Source organism: Apteryx rowi, unplaced genomic scaffold (genome assembly GCF_003343035.1).
Source record: "Apteryx rowi isolate R43461 unplaced genomic scaffold, aptRow1 scaffold_55, whole genome shotgun sequence".
Taxonomy (NCBI): domain Eukaryota; kingdom Metazoa; phylum Chordata; class Aves; order Apterygiformes; family Apterygidae; genus Apteryx; species Apteryx rowi.
This window is the reverse complement of record NW_020450816.1, coordinates 1,587,561-1,613,177: the sequence shown is the minus strand read 5'-3', so window position 1 is coordinate 1,613,177 and position 25,617 is coordinate 1,587,561. Positions and strand designations below refer to the sequence as shown.

General features: G+C 37.1%; 2 protein-coding genes across 13 annotated transcripts in view; both read left to right on the top strand.

Annotated features, from left to right (window-relative positions):
- Positions 1-5,505, top strand: part of TRPC3 (transient receptor potential cation channel subfamily C member 3) — a 49,759-nt gene extending 44,254 nt beyond the window's left edge. Inside the window, exons 10-14 of one of the 4 annotated variants that reach the window (XR_003256001.1) lie at positions 1,046-1,129; positions 2,158-2,233; positions 2,760-2,894; positions 4,459-4,494; positions 4,943-5,031. Coding sequence is in view for 2 of the 4 variants with exons in the window: in XM_026081464.1 (XP_025937249.1) it covers positions 1,046-1,129; positions 2,158-2,233; positions 4,943-5,085 (303 nt within the window). In the remaining 2 variants the exon portion in view is untranslated. Of the gene's footprint in view, positions 1-1,045; positions 1,130-2,157; positions 2,234-2,759; positions 2,895-4,458; positions 4,495-4,942 lie in introns of all 4 variants that reach the window. The other 3 variants (XR_003256002.1, XM_026081465.1, XM_026081464.1) reach the window with 3 other exon arrangements.
- Positions 5,506-5,864: 359 nt separating this feature from the next.
- Positions 5,865-25,617, top strand: part of BBS7 (Bardet-Biedl syndrome 7) — a 21,441-nt gene continuing 1,688 nt past the window's right edge. Inside the window, exons 1-18 of one of the 9 annotated variants that reach the window (XM_026081475.1) lie at positions 5,865-5,962; positions 7,532-7,597; positions 8,259-8,321; positions 8,678-8,853; positions 9,469-9,655; positions 10,325-10,397; positions 11,921-12,037; positions 13,413-13,543; positions 14,302-14,386; positions 15,317-15,419; positions 16,004-16,196; positions 17,729-17,803; positions 19,030-19,095; positions 21,098-21,237; positions 22,207-22,371; positions 23,083-23,192; positions 23,309-23,412; positions 24,634-24,757. In XM_026081475.1, the coding sequence (XP_025937260.1) occupies positions 7,556-7,597; positions 8,259-8,321; positions 8,678-8,853; positions 9,469-9,655; positions 10,325-10,397; positions 11,921-12,037; positions 13,413-13,543; positions 14,302-14,386; positions 15,317-15,419; positions 16,004-16,196; positions 17,729-17,803; positions 19,030-19,095; positions 21,098-21,237; positions 22,207-22,371; positions 23,083-23,192; positions 23,309-23,412; positions 24,634-24,757 (1,954 nt within the window). In that variant the 5' untranslated portion in view covers positions 5,865-5,962; positions 7,532-7,555. Of the gene's footprint in view, positions 5,963-6,277; positions 6,537-6,593; positions 7,598-8,258; positions 8,322-8,677; positions 8,854-9,468; positions 9,656-10,324; positions 10,398-11,920; positions 12,038-13,412; positions 13,544-14,301; positions 14,387-15,316; positions 15,420-16,003; positions 16,197-17,728; positions 17,804-19,029; positions 19,096-21,097; positions 21,238-22,206; positions 22,372-23,082; positions 23,193-23,308; positions 23,413-24,590; positions 24,758-25,617 lie in introns of those variants that run through there. The other 8 variants (XM_026081473.1, XM_026081466.1, XM_026081468.1 and 5 more) reach the window with 8 other exon arrangements.

Genomic DNA, 25,617 nt, shown 5'->3' with positions numbered 1-25,617 from the left:
TGCAGCCTTTCCTGAGCCAAGCTGGGCTGACGCACTGTGCATTACACTGTGCACAAAGATAAATCCTGGCCCACTCCCTAAGAAAAATGGTGGCTGAGCTGACGTCTCACTGCCCACAGGAAAGAGGACAATCTGGAGGAAGCACAAGTAGCACGCTCCTGACCCAGTTTTCTTAACCAGTGACAGGGACTTGTCTGTGCACAGGCTCTCTGCAGAATATATGCACAGTATATGTGACACTGAAAGCATTACACTTACTGTACAGGTGCAGGATGACTTCAAGTCATTCTCTTGCCCCATCAGAGGTCAGGTGTTACTGGTTCAGTGACTTTAATTAGTCATACAGAAAATTAATGACAAATACAGATTAAGGATTTGAGCCTTCTCCTATGGATACGCATTTTTACTTCACTCTCACCGGTGTATCTAAGAGAAGAATCAGGCCACTGATTTGGTAATAACAAACCTTGTGCATTAGTCATAAAGCCATCTTGTTCAAGGCTTTTTTTTCCCCTTCTGTTTTTATCCCATTGCTACAAAAATCTTATATTTGGGGGAGGAGGGGTATCTGATGCCTTTGTGGTGGAATCTGCTGATCCTCTGATAATTGAGCAGTGACCAATTTTCTAAAGGTATTACTATTCCTGAAAACTATGCTTTAGAAGAACACCTTTGCAGCTACTTTGAACTGAGTAGAAGTGGTTTTGAGGGTTCCCGTAGTTAAACATATGCCTAAGGGTGCAGTTCCACAATAACGCTTTGCCAAAGCCACTTTAGGGAGTCTCTCCTTGCTCTGGCCATTCATTCCTGCCTTCAAGTCATAACATCTTCTCAACTGTGTGAGCACAATTGCTTTGAAGTTATGCTGTGAACAGGATGGCTAAAATGATCAGTATTAAAAAAAAAAAGTCAAGGCAATCAGTGGTTTTTTGAAAATAAGATTCTGAAATAGTGAATATAGAAACATCTCCAAGAAAAAAGAAAGCAGCTGAGTTTTAACTGTGAATTCCATAAAGTGCTTTAATTTTGTTTTATTGTTTCCTAGTTAAACCTTTTCACTCAGTCGAACTCCAGAGTTTTTGAATCACACAGTTTTAACAGTATTCTCAATCAGCCAACACGGTATCAGGTGAGTATGTACACTGGCCACTGCTGAGTAATGGAAGTGTGTGAAAGTAGATATATTTTTACATATATATATATATATAAATTACTCCTCACATAAGATGAGTAATTATTTCATACACTTTTATTTCATAGAGTCATAGAATATTTAGGTTGGAAGGGACCCCTGAGAATCATCTAGTCCAACCTCCTGCTCTAAGTCAGGTCAGGATGTCCAGGGCCTGGTCCACTCAAGTTCTGAAAATCTCTAGGGATGGAGATACCATAACCTCTCTAAGCAGCCCTTTTCAGAGTACTTATACTGCAGTAAAGGCAGAGAAGCCTATGCCAGGAAAGGATAGACACAACTAATACTCAGAAAAGCTGCAGCATACTTTATTACCTAGAGCTCGTTCTTGATCAAAATAACTACAACAGATCAAGCACCATTTATTAGGTGTAACTTGGTGTCTGCAGGGCTTTGTTTAGGTAAAAGTTGTGTTGCATAAGTTACTCAATGTCACCATACAAGTGGCTGCATAAGTGCTAAGGAAATCTAGATCATGGCAGAAAAGTGCTAGACAAAATACAGGGGTTTTTTTCACCATTATAATTTTACATTGATAATGATGTAGATAGTACAGTTACATCCATAAGATTGGGTTTGCACACCCTGTAGCCTATAAACCCCTGGTGGCACATCTGGTGACTTCTGAAAAAGCTAACTGTTCACACTAAGCCAAACTTTCTTGTTTCCACCTGTTACACTGCATTAAAAAAAAATGAAATTACATTCAACATTTCCATATTGTCCATGTTCTCTGCAAGCAATGGTGATATTCTGTAAATAAGAGGTAACTGGATGAGAAAGATGCTTTGTTGTAATGCTGAATATCTGCATGCCACCAAAAAAGCCCATATAAGACAACTGCTTGCTCTAGGGCTGCTCATTCTTTTGCTTACAAGGAAGTGAGAAATACAGTTAATAAAGAAAAGTGAGTAGAGGTTCATTATATATGCTTACCTGATCGTATAACTGTTTTAATCTGGCAGCAAATAATGAAGAGACTGATAAAACGTTATGTTTTGAAAGCACAAGTGGACAAAGAAAATGATGAAGTAAATGAAGGTAAGAGACACTGTAGTTGTAACATTCAGAGACAATTTTTGCCACGCTGTATTAGGAATTGGTATTGCAGTGGTGCATGGAGGCTTCAGTTAAAATGAGGGTTTCATTCTACTTTAAGTGCACTGAACTGAGTGTACTGAACTTAAATAGACAGTAAGGAAGGCATGTCTGTGACAAAAAAATGGACAAGTAGGGCAAAAGAGTTAGAACTAAGAAGTACTATGGGACCCATTGATGGAAAATTGGGACACAGCCATGACTTGCCTAGAGTTACAGAGGAAATTTGTGAAGAAGCCACTAACTGTATTCAGACTTCTAGAGTCCTAGTCAGAGCTGTAGGGCTATCTTTCTCTCTGTCTCATTCAACTGAACAGACAATTTACTACTTCATGCCATGAACTACTTGGATTCCTTTCATTCATGAAGTTATGGGGAATCTTCATCTATGAAGTTGCACATAATTTAAAAACCTGCATAGTGTTAGCTGTATGGTGAGGAAAAACATGAACTGTAGCCACTGTTTTAGTGCAAGACCAGAGATCTTCGGCGAAATGATGGATCTGAGCTTCACGTCTGTGTCTGAGCTGTGGGGCCTCAGGAACTTGCATGGTAGCAGTGTGAGGGGGGCATGCACCAGGCACACACCCTGACTCCCAGTTCGGTAAGACTCAGCCGCACACTGTCCTCCTTTCTCCTGCCTTCCAGGAATGAAATGCAGGCCTGGGGGCTAAAAAAGAACCTCATGAGCTCTGGGCAAGTTTCCGAATAAAGTAGTCGGGATGAGCACAGCACTCTGCCCTCTAGGGAAAGATGATCAGGCTATAGACTAATGTTATTTCCAGGGCTAGCTCTGCTCTTTGAAGATATAAGTAACCACCCCAGCAATATTTTTGTTCCCCATAAGCTGGAGGTCATAACCTTCCTGGTCCAACCAGTAAGAAATCCACATGACCACTACCAGCAAAACATACCTGTTTTGCCCAGGTGGTTCTGGTCTGGGCTAGTTTAGCTGGGTTTCCCTGTGTTGGATTGGGGAACACTTACCAGACCACTCTATGGGCAGGCTTGTGCTCTTCAACTGGTGTGCAGTGGTGAACAGCTTGGGATCAGAACAGCTTTTACTGGCATGGAGGGAGCAAGAGACTGTGTCCACATATGACATGAGGGGCCCTGAAGGGCTGTTCTCTCAGCTGAGGCTGCATGGCTTTTGCTTTGCTTGTCAGTGTTTCCCTGTTTAACCATAACTCTCTGCAGCAAGAAGCTGGGAGCAGACAAGAAATTAGGATGTAAATTAAAACCAACTCTGTGCCTTCAAAAGGCAGCATTGTGCAGTGACTGTCATTTTGACTCTTCCCCATCTTATATGGCTGTGCCGAGCCGAGCTCATGAGTGACAGAAGCAGAGAAGCTTCTCAAAGTTAAATAATGGGGAAAGACAGTCCTGCACATGTCTTGCCCGCAGCATGCCCCTCTGCCACTCTCTGCAGAACTCCCATCGCTTTTCTTCTATTTCTGCTCTATGATGGGGGACTCACCTACAGAGCGATTAAAAGAGTGTGTTTTCTCACCAATAAAATACCTGTGGAGTTCAGGTCTTCCCAATGCCCTGATGTCTGTTCAGGTATTTACATACACAGGTTTACATGAGTAAGACAGTTAATGTGCAGAAGAATCATGATGTACATCATGATTTTCCTAGAGGCAAATCCACTTTGGGCAAGTCTGCTAACCCCTGAACCTCAGTCTAAGCTGCAAAGCAAAGATACAGCATTTTGCCAGTCTCATTGGTACCTGAGATATCTGGGCTTTGAAGATACAACTTTTGAAGTCTGCTATATTATAAATAGAAAACTCTCTTCCATTATTATATATTGCAGCTATTTTAATCATGAGTTTAGGGATTTTTCCCTGTTTTGCATCACATGGAGAACTTAGGTATTCTTTTGTACTCTTTTATTTCATACATGACAAGCAATTTCCTGCAGTGGGTACCATGTAAGAATTAATAGGCCTTGCACTTCTTAGAAGAATAGTATTTGAATATTAAAAAAAACCCCTTCTATTCTTGAATGGAATATCCTGTAATGAAAAACATGCTGTTGCTTGTTATAATCCTGGCCTTGACAATTGTTTCCTGACTAAGGTGGTTCCCATTTAGATGGGGTGTTGGTATTTGCGTCAAATTGTAACATAATATTAAATTGGTTGACTTTTTTTAATTCAAAGGATATTGTTAAGGAAGAGGAGAGAGACTCAGAAGCTGTGAGTTTTATTGCCAGCTCTGCCTCACTTTTCCTGTGTGATCTTAGCATATCACTTCAGAAAAAAATCTTTTTGCTTTTTCTCTCTAAAAGCTGGGGGGTGGGGGGAATACTAATATTTACCAGCTGCTCAGCAGTGTTGCTGTGATTAATTCATTAATCGATATAAAGAGCTTTGTGAATCTTTGATGTTCTGTGTACGTGTGAAGCACATCAGTAGAGTTTGTTGGATTATGAAAATACCTTTGGTACAACCAGGGGTGCACACAGGCTCACTTGTCAAGTGAAGAAGTAAAGCCTCCTGCCCCACTCCTGCACCTGCTCTCATGAACATTTTGGATGAGCAGGAAATAATTCTGAAATATTCACTGATGTTACTTGACAGAACATTATTTAATGAACGTAAACCAAACTTTGCTAACAAGTATTTCTTTCAATGATTAATACAGGTGAATTAAAGGAAATCAAACAAGATATCTCCAGTCTTCGCTATGAACTTTTGGAGGATAAGTCACAAGCAACAGAAGAGTTAGCTATTTTAATACATAAACTCAGTGAAAAACTAAATCCTAACATGTTGAGATGTGAATGATTCAACAAATGAACCGTGGCTTTGACTACAGCACAACTATTTATTGGCAATAATATTTCAGTATCTTATACTTGAAAAATGTATTGTAGATTTTTAGCACTAAATAACATTATGTACAGCTTCTCTGGAATTTAGTCTTAAGGAAATTTTATTAACTCACCACAAAAAGATTGCTGTCTTCATTTTAAGTGTCTAAAAGCAAGAATTATCATACTTTTTTTGCATTTAAGCATTTTAAAAAGGTATAATGGTATGGATTGCTAGTATTTTAACAGGTTTATGAATACATGCTGAAAATTCTTTGCACTAAATTTGCAAGAAAAAATTAAAATACTGTATACAGTGTAGTATTCTGTTCCTTAAAACAACTGAGTATGAAGAGGATTTTTCCCTATAATAAATCAGCTAGAGATCAGTGAAGGATTACTTGAAATCTTTATGTTCTTTATTAGTGATGCTGGTAATGCATCAGTGCATGAGAACTCATGGTAACTCATGGATGAAAATCAGGTAAGTGTGACTATAATTTTAGAAGCACTGTTTAACATGTATGTATATATGCAACCACACACACATAGTTTTTTCTTAATTCAGCATATTTACTTTCAACAATAACGATTAGAATTTTTTTTAAAACTACTTTCAAAGGTGATGTGAACTCAGTCCAAAGCTACTCTTTATGTGGTAGAAATGATTTTTTAAATCCGAACTCGGGGCAAGGCTGGTCTTTTGTTACGCAGTTCTAAATAATGCCTCCGATGCTTATTGTTAAATAAAATATTCATACTTTACGGCTACTCCCTGTTGTCCCGAAAGTTCAGCACTGGATTACACGATCATCCAGCGAAAGAGCCTGTGCACAAGAGAGACGCCAGAGGTAAGGACAGGCGCAGCCCCGCTGCCTCGTGCTTTCGCCACGACCTCGGTCTTCCTGGTGACAGTTCAGCAACACCGATCTGTCCCTTTTTGAGATTTAAGTAGGAAAAATAGGTTTATTTGCCTTAAAAGCGCTGAATTAAATACTCCCCCCCCCCCCCAGTCAGAGTAAGGAAAGCGTTCCCGCCTTCCCTCAGTGGAGCGGTGGGGGCCGCGCCCCCCGCGCGGCGAGCTCCGCCCTCCGCTGGCCCGGCCGCGCCGCGCCGGGTCTCCGCGGGAACCGCCCCGCCCTCCCACGTGCCCCCTCTGCCCAACCGCGGCGCTCCTCTCCCTGCGGGCCCGCCCCCTCCGCCGCTGCGTCTGGCCAATAGGGAGCCGGCTTGGGGCGATGTGGGCCGCCGCTTACGGTTGCCGCGGTAACGGGGGCGCCGCGACCGTTGGGCCGCGGGGGGTGAGCGCGGGCTCGGGCCCGGCCGAGCTCGGGGAGCGGCGCCGCAGCGGCTGCGGCCGGGCCTCGCTCCGCTCCGCTCCTCCTCGCCATGGAGCTGAGCCTGGCCCGCGTGGACTACCTGCAGGTAGCGCCTTCGGGCCCGGGCGGCGACGGGGCCGGGCTGCCGTTACCTCGGGGCGGCGCGGCGCGGCCCGGTAGCGAGCTCGGCCCTCCTGGGCCGCCCGGCGAGGATGGCGCAGCCGGTGCCGAGGGCAAACGGCTCGGGAGAAGGGCCTGAAGGACCCGGTGTCCTGTAACCAGGCACAGCGGTGCTCCCGCTCGCTCGCTTAAGGTGCCCAAAGCTAAATGCGTCCTTGCAGCTTTGCCGGAGCGGGTTCCGAAGCTGCCGTCGCTGTCGGTGTGGTGGCGCTCAGGAGAGCGTGATGCCTCGCTGGGAGAGGGGAGCGGCAATCAGGGGTGTCTAGAGCAAACGTCAGCATCTTCACGGTAAAGGTGTTGGTGAGGACAGGGTGGGCTGGAGGCTTCCTCAACTTGGCACTTAGGTGCGTGTTAGCTAAGCTGGAAAAATGGCAAAGGCCACTAGTGCGGCATGGCTTCTTACTCTGTACAAATAGAAATTAATAATTCCGTACTCAGTATTTCTTGTAGCTGGTTTTTTTTGTTTGGTTGCTTTTTTATTATTTAGGAGGTGGAGTATATAATTTTGGTTGTATAAACAATCTCAAGCAGCCTCTTTGAGGACTAGCAGTGTTTAATTGCTGGGTTTAGCAGAGTGGTTTTCATCTGATGAACATAAACATAAGCAAAGCTTAAAATAAAGGTGGAAGATCAGGTAAATGTCTGTAAAGATGAGAAGATGACATATACTGAATTAGTGTGATAGTTTTATACGTTCTGGAATAGATGAATCCTGAATTTAGATACTGCCAGAACAGTTTCAGCAGGGCCGAGTGTTCCGGTGTCTGTTCGGATGAATTAAGAATCCCCAGAGATCTCCAAGTGTTTCACTTCCCTTCGGCAGGGAATTGCTTCTCCCCAGTCAGTGACTGCTCTTGACCTTGTGTGTTTAAGTAGCAGAGCCAAAATAATGTTCAATAATAAGAATACATCTTTAAACAGGTGGGAGTAACATCTCAGAAGACTATGAAGCTTCTTCCTGCATCAGGACGTAAGGCAACACAGAAGGTAGTGGTTGTTAACAACAGAGAACTTGTTCTGCTGTTTCTCACTAATTTATTTTCCAATTTTGGAGAATACTATGATAATATTATTAATCATGTTTTGAGGTTCTCTAGCTGGTAGATCATAGGAAAAATTTCAGAACCACTGCAATTTAAAGAGTTGATGAAACTGCAAGGAAGGTCTTACGTTTTTCTCTATTTCTATTTTGCTAAAAAAACACTTAATATAGAGCTTTTTTTTTAATTGTTTTTAATATAAGTTCAAATTGAGTAAAATATTCTTTAGGAAAACTCAACAGAAACAGCAGTGCATTTTTTTAATAACAAATGCAAAATATGAAAATACACCTGTTTCCCAAATATGCCTTTCTGGGGGGAGGGGGGGGTACCACCTGATGATATCTGGCCTTTACAACAAGAAGCAGAAAAAGGATTGTAAAGGCTATCACTTAATACCTAAATTGTTTTTAGGCTTTAATGTCCTGTTTATAGTAGTTTATATAGTTTTCTAAAGCATAATCCCATACAGCTATATAAACTAAGTACTGTAGAATTTAATAATATTTACCAAGCTACAGAAAAATATGATTAATCTGGGAAAAGTGTTGTTTAAAAATAATATTTATGAATGTAATAAAATATAATGTTGTACTATACTTTTGAAGGTTGTTGTTGGAGATCAAGATGGGGTGATTACATGTTTCGGTATAAAAAAGGGGGAAGCCGTGGTAAGTTTAAGTTTTTCGTTTAAATATATTTTTCTGGATAGGAGTGCAATATGTAAGAGTGACAATATTAAAAAAAACTTGCACAGCTACCAGCAGTGCTGAAACTGTCTTGGATAAATAAGGATAAATAATGTTATAAGGTTTTTTAATTTATTATATTTCAAAGCCTTGTACTGATTTATAAAATGCTTGATTTCTTTGTGATGGTGAAATGTGCAGTATGATTTTTGTCTGCATATAATCTGTAGTATCATTAGTTTTGCCAAAAATTGTAAAGTAGATTTATCATCCTTTGTGTGAGAAGATGATTGTAAAAATGATATTGGGATGATGAAAATTACTTCTCTGTTTTACAGCCAGTGTTCAAGACGCTGCCAGGCCAAAAAATTGCAAGATTGGAGTTAGGAGGAGCTCTTAATACACCTCAAGAGAAAATTTTTGTGGCTACAGGATCAGAAGTTAGAGGTTACACAAAAAGAGGGAAGCAGTTCCTTTCATTTGAAACTAATCTCACTGAAAGCATCAAAGCTATGTATGTATTGTATTTATATATTTGTTGTTATCCATAGCAGATTTTTAGTTTATGGTTTTATGAAATAGTTCTCTTATTTTAATGTATGCTTGTAGGTGCCCATCCAGCTTTAGCATGCATCAGTTGCATGACATGTAGAAAGGAACTTACTGTGAAGTTTAGAGCGTGTACAGGGGCTTGGGAGGGGAGTGGAGGCACTTGCATTGGTGCAAATGGAGGTGATGGGAGCTGGGGTTGTTATGATAACGTATGAGGTCCCTATACCCCTCCTGTAGAAGACCAGCTTGTTTATTCTTTTTTCGATTTTGTTGTAAGGTGCTTGGGACAAATTGTACATAAACCAGCTTGAGAAGAATTAATATGCTCAAATTATATTAATTGAATTTCTGTAAAGGTATTCTAAGGATGTTACATGAAGACAGAAGATAAAATTTGAGAGCTATATAAATTATATGGTTTTAGCATGTGTAAGAAACATTTTTTTAATCGCTGAAATGGATAGCTTACATGGCATGCTAATCTGCAAGCATATAATCCATGCATATAGCAGGGCTAAAAGAATATCACTGTAACTATACTGGCAAAATGTTACAAGAAGTGTTTTCTTTTTCTCAGGCATATTTCAGGAGCAGATCTCTTCCTTTGTGCAAACTATATCTATAACCATTACTGTGACTGCAAAGACCAGCACTACTACCTATCAGGAGATAAAATCAATGATGTTCTCTGTCTTCCTGTAGAGAAAGTGAATTGCATTACACCTGTACTTGCGTGTCAGGATAGAGTCCTCAGAATTTTACAGGTTAAAATACTTGCTTGTTTTTCTTTTGTGTATTGATGCCATAGAATCTGGCTAAATCTTAAGTGAATCAACATGTTTTAAATGTTATAAACATATTGTATCTTATTTGGCAGTGTTATTGCCTATAATACTGCAACTACTTTTTTTTTTTTAATTGAGGAACAAAGTTCTGTTTTGTGGAAATCATGACAGTAAACTTGCAAAATAAAGATTAATAATATTCTACTATAAATAGGCTTTGGAATTTAGGGATGGAAGTAGTTAACAAATGGATTCCTTTTCATATAACTACAACTGCTCACACAAGTGAATTAAGTGTGCAACAATTTATAGGTTGGGAAATTCTTACTCTTGCAAATTACTGTCATGGTAATTCTGAGTTATGTTAAGTAGTATAGCATAGTTATTTCTTACTGGCAGATGAATTCTCAGACTGTCTCATCATAAAATGAGTTTTTAAATGGTAATAATATGTTTTAAGACCTTTTTAAAAATGAGTGCTATGTTTTGTATATATAAGCTTTATGCTGTTCTGTCTTAGAAATGGTTCTCCCACAGGTACTGAGAATTTGTATAAATAAAGCATAACCGTATAAATAAAACCTAATTATTTTATTTGCATCTATGATTATTAAAAAACTAATTCAAGACAGTTTTCTCTGTCTTTAGGGATCTGATTTACTGTATGAAGTAGAAGTTTCTGGACCACCTACTGTTCTTGCTCTAAACAATGGAAATGGGGGTAACAAGATTTTTAATATACATATAACAAAATAATGCTATTTTATTATGTTTCTGAGATTTTAATGCTTATAATTGTTAATTGCATACAGCCTTGATTTTGAAGCTGATGCTAAAAATGTGGCACAGCTGTGACCACATAAAGTCATTTCTTATATTTAAATATATATAAGTTTGATGGTAGTTTGAATCAGTACTTCAAAACATTCTAATTAGATGAGAATTTAGTTGCACCATTCACTTGAACAAAATTATTGGAAAATTGCTGAGTGGGGGTGGAACTTGAAGGTATTTGCATAACTTCTTCCTATTTGGAAAAGTGGGGAAAAAATCTTTTAATAGTACTTAAGACACTATCATTAACCGAGTTTTTTTTGTTGTTGTTGTTCTTTTAGTGGAAAAGGTTCATATGCGGCAAATGGGATGAAAAGCCTGTTGACACTAAAATAAATTCAAATTTTAAAGATACCTTTTCCTCCTCACACACAAAAAAAACAGTTTTTGAGTCAGAGTTGCAGCATTTATACTGCTTAGGCAAGTGAGAAACTAGTAAGATGAAAAGGGAGAGACGGATGGAGGAGTACTATAGTGGTTTTAGGTTGAGATGCTGGTGAGATTATTGTGGAGATTTGGGACTAGGGACTATTTCTGCCTTATGCTTGTTCTGCTCTGACTTTAATTCTTTATATATAACTTTTTAGACAGTTCTAAATGATACTCACATTTCATTGAAAGCCTCTTACAGCAGCAGTGAGATGTAAGGTGGTTTCATTGTGTAAATATGAACTAGCCTTTGGGGGACTTCATGCAAATTCTGGGTTTGGATTTCTCTCCTACACGTAGATTTCCTTAATTAGAATCCTTATCTGTATCCATCCATGGGTGGAAGAGAATATTGGGCAGCGCTCCCATACACTGAGAATGTGGCAGAAGGATCAAGCTTAAAATAGTTTGATCATTCTTCTTGTTAACATGTTCTAACCTAGTATCAATCCCTGTGGTATGTTAATCTGGTGCTTAATTTAGTTTAGGTTAGACTATTTGACAGCAATATTCAGAGTTGGTTTGGAAAAGTAGTTCCTTTTTGCTTAAGCCTAAATACAATATTCACTGTTACATCTGTGTTCTTAATGAATTACTTTGTTTCTTTTCCATAAAGGCAATTTTATTTGCTAGTTTGAACCACAAAGCCTCTCTCTGCCTAAATTTAAAGTACTAGATTAGGAATGCCCTGACTTCTAGGCAGAACTCCAGTGTAGGAGGACATTCATGCACAGGAGAGCACTAGCATTGAAGAAGTTATAATAACAGTTGCAGTTTTCATGTATTTGGCTTTTTTTTTTTTTTTTTTTTTTTTTTTTTTTTTTTTTTTTTTTTTTTTTTTTTTTTTTTTAAGTCTGACAGTTCTGTTACACAATATTTTCTTTTATCCTTGGGAAGTAGAGTATAACTACACACTATTTTTAAATCCTTAAAACAAGTGTACTTGATCGTATTGATTCTAAAATGAATTTCTGTGCTTAGGTGATTCTGGAGAAGAAATTGTGTTTGGAACTTCTGATGGTAAAGTGGGTCTGATCCAGATTACTGGTTCCAATCCTGTACATAAGTGGGAAATTGGAAATGAAAAAAAGAGAGGAGGTATGTGTCTCAGTCTCTTCATCTTTAGTTTTCTGGCATAGCTTACATATTATTACAAGTATAATAATCAAGAGATCTTATTCATAGATACTTTGGATGTGTATTATAATTATTCCAGTATATGATATATTAATATGAATAAGTTCTCTTTCATTCTCCTTTCTTCTAGATTTTAATCAATTTGTCTTGCTTTGGGTTTTCTGTTCGTATTATTTCCAGTCCTTCAGTATAATTTTGTTATTACAGTATAAATTTTAAAGTGGCAATGTTAAAACAGAATATAAATTCATGTATAATCCCTTGAGGTTTTTATGATTTTGGTGACTATTTTTAAATGCAAATGTGCCTGCTATATTTTTCAGATGTTCAGTAATCTTAAAGTCTTTTCAGAGGAAAGGTCAGCATCTTCCCTGCAAGACTTTTTTTAAATTAATCTTATGGTTTCTCTCTGAAGATAGAACAAGTATTTCCTTAAAGCTCCATAGTATGATTTAACTGGTCAGAACATAGTAGAGCACTTTCTCCACTTTAATCTTGGTATGCTGTTGCTTCTGCAGCATGTATTAGTCTTTACTCCTTTGAAAAGGAAAGGACCAGGAATACATTTTGTTTTTTTTAGTTAATTTAATTATCTCATAAAAGATATTGCTAAACTTTCCTCTTAATGCATTTAAGTATGGCCATACTCTTCCTTTAAAATACTTGAAATGCTTAAATTCCATCTGATTTTTCTTATTAAGTCTTATACTAAAGCTTTCTTGCTCTTTTTTTTTTTTTTCTCTTCCAGACTATAGCTCTGTCTGTCCTGTCCAAACAGTATTGGTTGTCATAGACTGTGGTTCCACATTCAGTGGTAGTGGGTTTGTGCACTAACATGTCATTTAGCAGTATAGACTTAACCCCAGTCTGGCACAAGTCACAACCCTATTTCCATCAAATTAGCCAGAATTTGTAGTAGTTCATTTACTACAGCTTTATGTACGCTCTCAGAAACAAATAATGCTACAGCAGAGTGGACAGGCAAATAGATCATCTGGGGAAAAGTTTGACATGGGAGGGTTAAATCCTTCAGGAGCGAGCTTTTGGATTATCAGAAGGGATATCTGTGCATGCTTTTCACCTGTAGTGTTGTTGACTGGAGGGGGCTGTAGTGTTGTTGACTTGGTGTTGGCTGCCATAAAATCTCTTGGCATCTTGTTGGCCTTGGGCCACAGATCAGAGACTTCAGCCCTCTCTAGTGGACTCAGCCAGAAATAACATTAATAAAACCTTAAAAGCTGACCAAGAATTTCTTTCTATGTAGTTTAATGTGGCCTGTGTATTAATGTGTCATAAACAAAGATGAAGTAAGTGGTTTCCTTGTCTTTTTGATTAGGTATCTTATGTATTGATAGTTTTGACATTTTGGGAGATGGAGTTAAAGAATTACTCATTGGCCGAGATGATGGTGTGCTAGAAGTCTATAACTTTGAGAGTGCAGATGATCCTGTCCTTCGATATGATCATGTAAGTCCGTATTCATCATATTCTTCTTTGCTGGCAAAATGAATTAAAAAAAAATGTATTTCAAAATTTCAAGGTTTTACAAGATCAGAACATACAGCTAAAATGTCGTTAATCTTTTAAAAATTGATGCACTCTGTAATGTTGACAGTATGAACTTCAAAGTGTTATGCTAATATTTGGGAAGCATAAAGTGACATGATCCTGATTTGAGCAAAAATCAAAATAGTGTAGCAAAATAGTATGTTGATGCTCTGTCTCTGGTAACTACTGAACCCTCTCCTAGGTGAAACCTAAAATAGTGCTTCTTTCTCAGTGAAGAAACTAAACCCAAATTGTATATAATCTCTCTCTTGCATATGAAATAATAAATGAGAACTGTCAGGATTTTCTGGGCTTAGTTACCTTGGTTATGCATTGCTAAAATAGTGGATTTAATTCATAGTGATTATTTCAGCCTTCAGTCAGACTGCTAATTACCACTGGAAAAATAGTTACATCAGTGTTTTACTTCAAGTCACCTCTTACTGCCTTTGCTACACAGAGTAGAATCAGAATGTATTAATTAAAACACCATGATTTAGCTGCGATAGTCATCAGCTAGCTTACTTGCTTTTTGTGTCTAGATATTCTGCATCCTTGTAGATGTTTTGCAATGCAGGTAAAAGACGGAGGGGGAAAAAAACCCTTAAAAATGCAAAACCAAACTTCTAAAATCGGTGCAGTGATATTTCCCTCTACTTGAATGTATTTATTTGAAGGCTTTATCAGAGAGCATTGCATCAATCCAAGGTGGCTGTGTAGGAAAAGATGGATATGATGAAATTTTAGCATCCACGTATTCAGGTAAGCTGTATATCATTCATTCAGTAGAAGTTGGGTATGGTGATGGGATAAAGATGAAAAGGAAAAACACACGTACACCTGTGGCTTTCCAAAGGCAAACTGCAGTGTGGTGTACAGTAGATTGGGTTTGATAGATTTTGGCAGATAAGAAAAATAGTGCTCCAAACAGTAGAAGTTACATTTGAAGCCTGGCAGTGTAGGACTTCTGTGAATTTTTTTTAATTTGTGCTCCGTTATTTGGCTTTCTTGGTAGTTGAAGTAGATAGCTGAGGAATGTGAAAGATTGTGGACATGTACTTGTCAACTTTCGTGGCACATTTTATAATAATGTGATTTTGCTGTTTGTTTTCATTTGGTGAGGTAAATCTAGAAGTCTAAACACTTAAGTCTGCATAGCATACCTGAGGTGTCACAGTATAACCAAGAAGTATGTATTTTTTATAGGTAAATGCTATTAAGGAAACAAAAAAGGTTTTTTTTCACTTCAACCAACAGCATTCTTTCTCAATACACACTATGCAATATGTAGTTTGCTATGAATAATTGCACAGCTCTCTTTAGTGTTTTCAAATATAGTGCTGTAAATTATCCCAGGTATCAGAAAAACTTCTGTCAGAAGCAATAGGGATGAAAACTAAACCCTCAGATAAAAATTGCTACAGATAGATTTATTGTTTAAACTGCTCTATGAAAAAGGATAAGTAATATTTTTCAATTTGTAAATGCAGAATGACTACCTACCCATAAAAATCTATGCTCAGTGTGTAGAGTCATCCATTTTGGAGTTTATCCTCCAAAACAGGATAAAACTAAGGCTTGATTCTCCCTATCCAAAATCCTGAACAAAAGTCACTCCATACAGATGTAAAAGTTGAGTGTAGATTTTTATTTATAGCTTATATGAAATATAAACTTTGTATATTGGTTTAGGGTGGCTGACGGGACTGACTACAGAACCTATCCATAGAGAAGGTGGGTCTGGTGAAGAGCTAAAACTAAGTCAAGAGATGCAAAGCAAGATTTCATCCTTAAGGTAATTTTTACTGAAAAGAAATGTAATAAAATTTCAGATCTTAAAAGCTGAAATATCTTCTTCCTTCTGATCTCATCAGATTGTTTTTGTATCAATTGTGTTTTCAGAAAAGGAGTCAAACCTTCTCAAAGTAGAAATCAATAGTAATYTGCTGTTTCATGGTCCCTTCTGTCTTGTCTTCAGATGATGTTGTCTTGTTGCCGTCTTCCTCACAGTGTCAGCAAGATAAGATTCCTCACTTCTGTGTTGTTTATATCTTCTAAATGATGTGAGGGAAATAGTCACTGACTATTATTTATTAAAAATACGTTGTATTTTTGGAGGAAAGAAAGTGTCCTTTTCAGTGTCTCTTAGAAATTTCTTCAGGCACAATATGGTAGAACCTACGTTTTCATATTATGTAGTTTTTATTTTATCTTTGTGATGTTATGTATGTGGAAGGGGACTTACTGGTCACATCTGGTTGGAAAGAAGCGGACAGAAGATCAGAAATATGATTGCTTTGCAAGTATAATATTTAATTTCTAGTGTAGCTTTTACAGTTAATTTTTCTGAAGACTTTATACATGTTTTCTCCTTTCTAGGAGTGAACTGGAACACTTACAGATGAAAGTAGTTCAGGAACGTGAAAAATACCAGCAGTCTTCTCAATCCAGTACTGCTGTTTCATCAGTGCCTGCATTTAGTGTGAATGATAAGTTTACATTAAATAAGGATGATGCTAGCTACAGCCTCATCTTGGAGGTGCAGACGGCTATAGATAATGTCCTGGTACAGGTGAGAGCATTTGTTTTCATGTTGGCTGTCATGGATCTTTAAATAAAAGTTAAAACATTAAGAAACTTTCTATTTAAAAAGACAAGTTATAATCTGCTAAGGATGTGTTTGTTTTTAAATGTCTGAATTGTTAGAGAGTTGAAATGTGTAGCCTTGGAATATTGATGCAACTGCTCTATATGCTTGTTTTGGAACAAAGAGAACTTAAATCTTTAATGAGCGTCATTTTGGTACCAAAACAGACTGAAACATGCGCTGTACTAGCGGGCTTATATGTAACTTTTGTATTTGCTCTTGCACATCGCATTTATTTCAACAGCAATGAATTCAGTAGATCTTAAATGTGATCTTATTTCTCACTGGACCAGTTAATTACCTTCTGTACTGGAAGGTCAGTTTTTGGAATGGTGTGGGCTACATTTGTGCACTTTAACAATTTGCAGCAGTATCTGATTTGTATGTCGTTGGTGACAAATATGCCTGCCAAGTAAAGCCATCTTAATTAGTTATTCCTCTTAATATTCATTTCAGCTGATGCTGTATCTTTGGTAGTCAGAATAATAGTGGTACTGAGTTAACTTCTTTTGGGATATGCCTGGGGAGAAAAAATTGACTAGGAGGAGTTTCTGTCTAGGTAAATTTGCCATACTAAAGGGGAGGGAACTACTGAATGATTTTTTTTTTCTTTCACTTTCTATTAAATATTTTTATGGCAAAGGATTTAATCAGAGAAAGGCTAAGCAATAACCAGTTTGCAGCTCTACGGTTTCTGCAGTTTTATTAGCTAAGCGAGGAATACTCAAACTGTTTTATCTAGGCCTGAATTTATTGTAAAGCTTGCTTTCATTTAAAGAAAAGGCTGTAAGTTCTGAGGTAATGCTTGGTATTGCTTTCTAGTGCTAGAGAAGGCAATAAAGCTTTTTTTAAGTTCTTAAGTTTTAAGGCTTTTAGCAAGCTTTTTGCATATTTACTGGTGTTTCCTGACACTTTTGTTAAGTTATAAAGCAGTATCAAATCAAGTGATTAATTATTATAAAGCTTTTTAATCTTGTTACACTATCAAAATAGTGTTAGTTTTCATTTTAATACAAATGAAAACACATCTAGGAAAGAAGTGATCTGTGTCAAAAGCATTGTTGTAAGTAAAAGCATCATTAATAATAATGATCTCATATCCTTTGTGTCCTAGTGAATGTTATATTCCCCCTATTAGAATGGGGAAACATTTCAGTCATGAATGAATATACATCAAGCATGCATGAAAAAAAGTTGCCTGTCTTGTATTGGGGTTGTAAGACAGCCACAAAACAGTTCAGAGTGCCGTAAGAGAAAGATCATCACGTTCCTCTGGAAATAAACTTTAAGAAATGAGTTGCATGTCTGTTAAGCTTTTATGTCTTGGTTATAAATGATGAAGCAATTGTATTGCCTCACCATTACTAAAAATGATTGATTAGAGTTAGAGGATAAATGCATTAGAAGCTACTCAGGAACTTAAACATTTTATTTTCTCTTCCTTATATGTTCTACAGAGTGATGTCCCAATAGACTTGCTGGATGTGGATAAAAATTCTGCTGTTGTTAGTTTTAGCAGCTGTGATTCTGAGGTAAGTGAAACCAAGGAAATAATGATACTTAGAGATTGCGTGATGAAAGAGCTTAATAATGTTTATTAAAAAACAGAATTTGGATTCATATATTTGCAATTTTAAATATATGGAGTTAAATATATGGAGTTAAATTTGGTAATTTTGGAGAACTCAGCCTTATTAGAGATACTGCAGAATTAGGTATTGGGGGAGACCTTGATATAGGGCGAAGCTAAATGTGCAGGGACAGATCCAGAAGTGACTTCTCTGGCACTTTTTCCTTCCTAATTAGAGGTGCCCAAGGGGTATTCAGTATTGCTCTCCTTGGATTTGCCAATATCATATATATTCAGTTGAAAGTAATTAGACAAAGAACATTATATATATGTGTGTATAATCTTACTGTATCTCTTAAATCACTTTGGAACAGGAAAATTTTGCTGTCTGGAGAGTCACATGCTTGACTAGGTGCTTTTTTAATATATAATTATACAATTATAAACATACTTAAGTATAGATACATGTATTTATATATAGAAATACATATATAAATACATATTTTATAAATGTGTGTGTGTATACACACGCACACCCATATATATATATGTATGTACATATTTCTTTGGGGGAAAAAAATCCAGAAAATACTTAGGAATATTATGAAAATGTTCTGTGATATCTCTCTCTTCATAATGGTCCTCTAAGTATTCTCATTTTAATAAGAGCTGAATTGGCACCTCATAGGTTTACCCTGGAACTTTCAGAAATGAGCTTTTATTCTGAGTTTCTTGTCATTCTTCATTGTCATTAATTTAGCTACTTTTTTTTTTCCTGTCTTTGGTGTGTTTTCTTATGGCTCTTTCTTTCCATAATTAGCATAATTGCACTTTTCAGGCATTAGGCTGTATTAATACTGCAGATGAGTGAGTCAGGCTGACAGATATTCTTTGCATTAAAAAGTTTCTAGCTATTTTTTTTTCCTTTTATGGTGTTATTAAAGAGTATGAGAGTCTGCAGTTGATTTGTCTGTATAGAGAGGAATACACTTTGCTATTCTATCATCTTTAAAGTTAATTGGAATATTCATGGGAACCAAAGCTTACTTTGTTGTATTTATCTTTTGTAAAATAGCTGTGTAAAAACAGCAAACTCTTCACTGTATATGTTTACATTTAAAACAGACCAACAGAACTGTGCATCCACAGACCTGTTTTGTATTATTCCACTGTTCTTTATTGTTCCAGCCAAATAGCAACTTTCTTCTTGCAACTTACCGATGCCAAGCAAACACTACAAGACTTGAACTTAAGGTAAAATGCCACAAAATACTTTCCACAAGAAATCGTGTGGTATGTAGCAGTCTGCTTAGGGATACAGAGATCTCCACCTGGATTGACTGGTTAGCCTGAGTAAATGATGAGTCAAGTTATTCTCACATGGTGCTTTTCTACCGCTGCTTGTTTCCTGAGAAATTTCTAATCTGGTGCTAGTGTTCCTTTATATTTGTTTGTAGAATTTGTAAAGGCTTCTATAAATATGAAAAGGAGAGCCTAGGATCCTTCTTTGGCCGTCCCTAAAATGAAAGCAGTTGGTAAATCGCTCATTGTGAAAGTACTCCATTCTAGAGACATTGTGTGAAACTTCAAGTGGAAGAGTGTGGGAAGGAAAGTTCTGGGGATAAAAAGCACTGGAAGTGTTTGAGAGAAATTAGGCTGACCAGGGAAAATAGACTGTATTTGTATTTTAGGGAGGAGGCAAATTATGTACATACATGTTTATTAGATTAAAGGCATGCTTTGTGTTTTTTTTTTTTTTTTTTTAAATGATTAACCAAATTCACACATTTCTGTGGCTACCACTTCAAAAATAAGTGAAAACATGATTAGTAAAGACAGTCCTCAAGACACACACAGACTCTAGGCTTTCTCTTGATGTAGTCACCTACCACTGCAGCTCCTCATCTGATGTGTGTTTATTTATGTAAAATTCTCAGTCAAACTGTTGTTTTTATTGTTAGAAATTTAAGTTTGCATAAAATATATAAAATGTGGGAGAGTTGTGGGGTGGGTTTTTTTGTTTGTTTTGCTTGTTTATGGGAGGGGAGTGAGATCACAGTAATGGACCTACTGTGCAGAATGAAGACTCTTATCCTGTGTCACTCAGGTCCCCCTAAGCAATGCTTTAGGTGTGCTTATTGGCTCTGAACAGGTTGTTTCATCTCCTTGTGTCTCAGTTCTCTTATTTTAATTTAAGGATATGACCCTGGCTGCCTTTACTATTAAAGGTACTGTGTAAAGAATAGGTAATATAACACACACAAAAAGAGGATCAAATGCATTCACAGTACAGTACAAGAAAAGAGAATTTAGTTACCCTACAACTAAAAACATTGCTGTTTAATAGTGTATTATCAAAAAAAAAGTCATCAAAACATTATACTATCATACTGTCACTTTGATCATGATGGAATGGATCTGATCTATATAAGTTCTTGATGTACTGAGTGAGGTGGCAGTAGAAACTCCAGTGATTTACTTACCCAATGCCTGCCACATCCAGTTTATTCGCTTTTGTATTTCCTCTTTGCACGTACAGACTGTACAAAGACTTTAGGTCTTTGAGATTTTTATTTGCAAAGAGAATTTTTTTACTAACTTCTAATAAAAACACACTGAAGTGGATGCATTTCTGCAAAACACTCCTTTTCTAGTACTGAGATACTATAAAATATGTGATATAACTAAGGTTGTAAAACAAAGCTGTCCAGAGATGGAGACAGTGTCTCAAATGTATTTGCACATCCTGCTTGTTGGGTGTTCTGAATATTGAGCTGTGAAATCTGATCTCTTTCTTTCCCAAAAATAGCTCATGAAGAAGTTTGTTATAAAGAGATGGACACTAAAGAAAGAATATTGTGAAATTCTGCTGGCTTTTTAAAATTATTTTTCTTTAATCTATTCTGTGTTGCTAACTGCTACAGAATATAATTTATAAAAAACAGTAATGGGCCTACTGAAGAATTAGGAGCAAGTTACAGACTTAGTATTTTAACTAATCAGAAGGTAAGTTAGTGGGTTTTATTTTTTTAATATTACATTCATCCATGATTTCATCTAGTTTTAAAATATTCTTATCTGCCCTATTTATAGGGACAGGTAAATACTGTATAGTACTCTGTACTGTACTGAAGTTCTGCTGAAGATCTATGGATTATCTTTAATAAATTTCAAAGACCCACCAATTCTCTGAATTCTGGTAAATTAATCTTTTCCCTCCTGTTCTTGTTTGTGGGTTCTGCTCCTATTTATGCAGGTTCGATCAATTGAAGGACAATATGGGACACTTCAAGCATATGTAACCCCAAGAATTCAACCGAAAACCTGCCAAGTTCATCAATATCAGATTAAACCACTTTCACTTCATCAGAGAACTCATTCTATTGACCATGACCGGTATTTACAAAGAAAAATCAATGCCGTTTTCTTCTGAAAAGCTGATACAATCCAGTTGAAACAATGTTTACTGTATAAGCTTAAGTAACCACGCTTAACTTAAAAAGTTGAGCCTGTGATTCCATTTTAATGGGTTTTCTGACCAAAAAAAAGAACGGCAGATTTAATAGCTTCCTGCTTTCCTTGCCATTCTTTATCACTGTATTTTCAGGTTATTGTCCTCATTTTATTGATCTGGCGTTACAGCGCAGCCCCATGTGTTGGTGGAGCTGAGGGTGTGGCAGAAAGGAAACTGTCCTGTGTGACACTCTTTCGCAGTTTCAGCCTCAGTTTTTCCCCGACCCCTTTCTTGTAATTTTTTCCCATTGCTAACTTAGCTGCAAAGTGACTTTTTTTCCCATATCCCTCTCTTTTTTTTTTTAAACTAAATTTTAATTGATTTCCCCACCCTTAATTAGTATCTTATATTACAAACTATTGATTGCTTAAAACTGAAGGATTGAATGAATGATACCAAATGTATTTGCTTGAAATGTAAAGGTGTTCCTTGTTTTTGATATAAATGCTATATGTCTGTGGTTTACAGAATGGAAGGCATTTGAGGCTTTTAGTCATATTTTTTTCTTTTGTCAGTTACTTACCTTTGTCATAAGTTTCAAGCTTAACAACTTGAAATGGGGCATGTCAAAAACTTCCAACCAGTTCTTGCCCAATTTTGACATACCTACTAGTAGATAAAATTTGCATGTACTCATAGCTTTTTGTCTCGAGATATAGAAAACTGTAATCTGCAGTACACAACTACTTAGCAAGATACCAGTTAGCCAAGATATTTTCTGCAGGATGTTGATCAAAAGAAGATGACCACATGGAATTAAACTTTTTTTTTTTTTTCATATGAATAACCAGTGCACTGATAGTGCCACTCTTAGTAACTAATGACGAGTTTTTACTTTCATAATTTCATAGACCCATGAATACACTTATGCTCAAAGGCCAGTTCAGTTTTGCTGAAATTCATTCCTGGGTTGTGTTTTGCTTGCCTGAAGTCCCTGAAAAGACTCCAGCTGGAGAGAGTATCACCTTTTATTTTCAGAACACCTTTCTGGGTACACAGCTTGAAAGTACTTACAGGTAAAATATAGTTACTGAAGGAGAGTGCGACTATGCTGGGGTGGTTGTCTTTTTTCATTCTTGACCAGTCTGAGGACCTCATGCACATACTAATGCTTGCCTCCCCATTCCTCTCACCTCCTGCCCCCAGGAACAACTCACAGTGGAGATAATGGGAATTTTTGCTTAAAAAGGACTGTCAAATATTACCATGATTGAGTCCTGTACAGTAATGATACAATCGCTAACTTTAACAACTAGCAAGTTGTTGGGGTTCTTGTGGGGGAGGGCATGTTTTTTTCTCCCTTCTGGTAATGAAGCTTGCCTTCCTGTTTGCCTTCCAGGTGTTAGAATGATAAATGTAAGATAGATATAGATGGTATATAGAATACCATCCAGAATCTTACTTGTGTAACCTTAATGCCACGCAGCAAGCAAGATAAAACTGCTTTATCTGTGTATGCTTGAAGATACTGCTTTGTATTAACTACTGGAACAAATTCTGTTCTCTGACAAGGTTACAGTGTGAATAGGAAAAGAGGGCATAACATGGGTGTATACAACCACCCAATATATGAAGAATCATTATGACCTATATAGAGGTTGTTTGCTCTGATTGGGTATTAATTTATAGGTCTTGTATTTTAAAATGGGGAAATATCTAATGCATGCATCTGTTTTAGATTGGTCTGTTTATTTAAAAGTTTTCTTTTTTTTTTTTTTTTTAAATAGAAAAGGTGAGGGATTTTTTAAATCTGACAACATTTCTACCATATCCATCTTAAAAGATGTGCTTTCCAAAGAGGCTACTAAAAGGAAGATTAATCTTAATATATCATATGGTAAAACTTCTTTGCTTTTTTTTTGTCTTTGACTTCATTTTATATTCTTTTAAATGAAACATTATTCATTTGCTTGTTGTTTTGTGGTGGGTTTTTTTTCTTTGATGCCCTACTAGACATAAATGAAGAATCTGTGAGGTATACATTAAAGCTCATCCACCCCAAATTAGAGTATCAGCAGCTGTTGGCCAAGAAGGTTCACTTAATAGATGCTTTGAAAGTAAGTATTCTCCTCTGAAGGATTTTTATGTGGATTATGTTGGCAAATATCAAGCTGTATGGCTCAAGTCAGATACGTGTCATAATGTCATCTATTCTTTTTCTATTCCCAAGACATGTATAGTAGTTATCGAGGAGACAGACATTTTAAAGTAAAACTCCTATTTGTGCTATATAACTAGCGAATAACACATAGAATTACTGATTGTTGTCGAGGATGTCTATATTGGACAGTAGACATGGGCAACTGATTCCTTCCTGCGCTTGATTCCACCAAAGGACTAGTTGTCAAAACTCTTTAGTTAGTGGAAAAGCTTTACTGCTAGTGAGCACACAATATGTTGTATATTTTATTATCAGTAAAAGTATTTTACTTAAGCTTGATTCAACGAACTTGAGAGATACAAAATAATAGAGAATTTATTCTTATTGCATGTTATGTTTGTGCATAGATAATGATGATGCAGCTCTTGGAGAAAGTGTTTTGTGCTTGCCTTAAGTTTTTTTGGTTAGCAAACCTTTAACTTTTTTGCGTCACTGGTATCTAAATAACTTATTTATCAAGAGGCAGTAAAATAATCTGGCAACTGATGAAAGCTATTATCCCTGAAGACTCAAAATGCATAATTACCTTCAGTCTAGAAGTACAGTCCTGTACAGTCTTTCTGTACAGGATAAAAGGATGTATATTAATTTGGTCTGCTAGTAGACTGGGGCATTTTAGAAGAGGTCCTTAAAACCTCTTGCTGTTATTGAGTTCAGCGATACTTTTGGAATTTACTTTTACCTGTGGACTTCTAACGTATGCTACATTTTCTAGAAATTTACTTATTCTGTAAAAGAATGCACTTATTCTGTAAATATACTTATTCTGTAAAATTTACTCATTCTGTAAAAGCATGATGAAGGCTTTGGGCCTTCATTAGGCTTGATTCTATAGAGGCTGAGCTGTGGAGTGATCCTATTCTGGCAGCACTTGCAGCTCAAAGCTGTAATACATAGGATTTTGATAATCTAGTGTATGACGTGACAAGTAACATCTGGCATTTCATTAGAAGACCTAGAAAATAAGGTACTTCTAAAATAGCAAGAGTTATTTTGAAAGACGTTGTTTAGTCCTTGAAGTATTTTCTCCTGTCAGATCTAAGCTGAATTTTTGTTACTTTTATGTTCTTTTAGTATTTGCCAGTCTTTAATTTTCACAATTTAAAATGTCTTTGAGGAATTACAAGTTCATGAAGGAAATGTGGACTTCCTGCTACCTAAGTACCGTAGCATTTTAGAAGAGGCAGATCAGCTGCTTGAGGAATACAAGAAACAACCTGCACATCTTGAGAGACTTTATGGTTTGTTGCTCAACCCAGCTTTTTTTCTAATTGCAAATTAATGTTCAGAGAACACACTGGACGTGACTGAAATAGTTATGAAGTCAGTATCTGTAGCATTGAAATAATTTGATAAGAAGGTACATTTGAGTAGCTTCAGGAGACCAATAGGTGTCTAAGTATATATGTCCATCTGCTCTTACAGCTGGGCTGGATGGTTACACAATATTTTTGATCATAAAATTCCAGAGTTAAAGGTAAGGTAGTAGAACTTAGTAGCAAAACCAATTTTGGTATGTACTACAAATTTTGAATGACTCTCCAAAGGTCCTCAAGAATTGTTCGCCTGAGAACTTGTCTTGCCTGAGAATTGTCTTGCTGTCATAACCATAGTGCTGTGAATGCAAATACAGGATTATTTGCAAGTGACTTTTGTATCACAGAATCACAGAATGGTTGAGGTTGGAAGGGACCTCTGGAGATCATCTAGTCCAACCCCTCTGCTCAAGCAGGGTCACCTAGAGCACGTTGCACAGGATTGCGGCCAGGTGGGTTTTGAATATCTCCAGAGAAGGAGACTCCACAACCTCTCTGGGCAATCTGTGCCAGTGCTCTGTCACCCTCACAGTGAAAAAGTTTTTTCTCATGTTCAGATGGAACTGTCTGTGTTTCAGTTTGTGCCCGTTGCCTCGCGTCCTGTTGCTGGGCACCACTGAAAAGAGTCTGGTCCCATCCTCTTGACACCCTCCCTTCAGATTATTTGTACACGTTAATAAGATCTCCTCTCAGCCTTCTCTTCTCTAGGCTAAACAGGCCCAGCTCTCTCAGTCTTTCCTCATAAGAGAGATGCTCCAGTCCCCTAATCATCTGTGTAGCCCTTC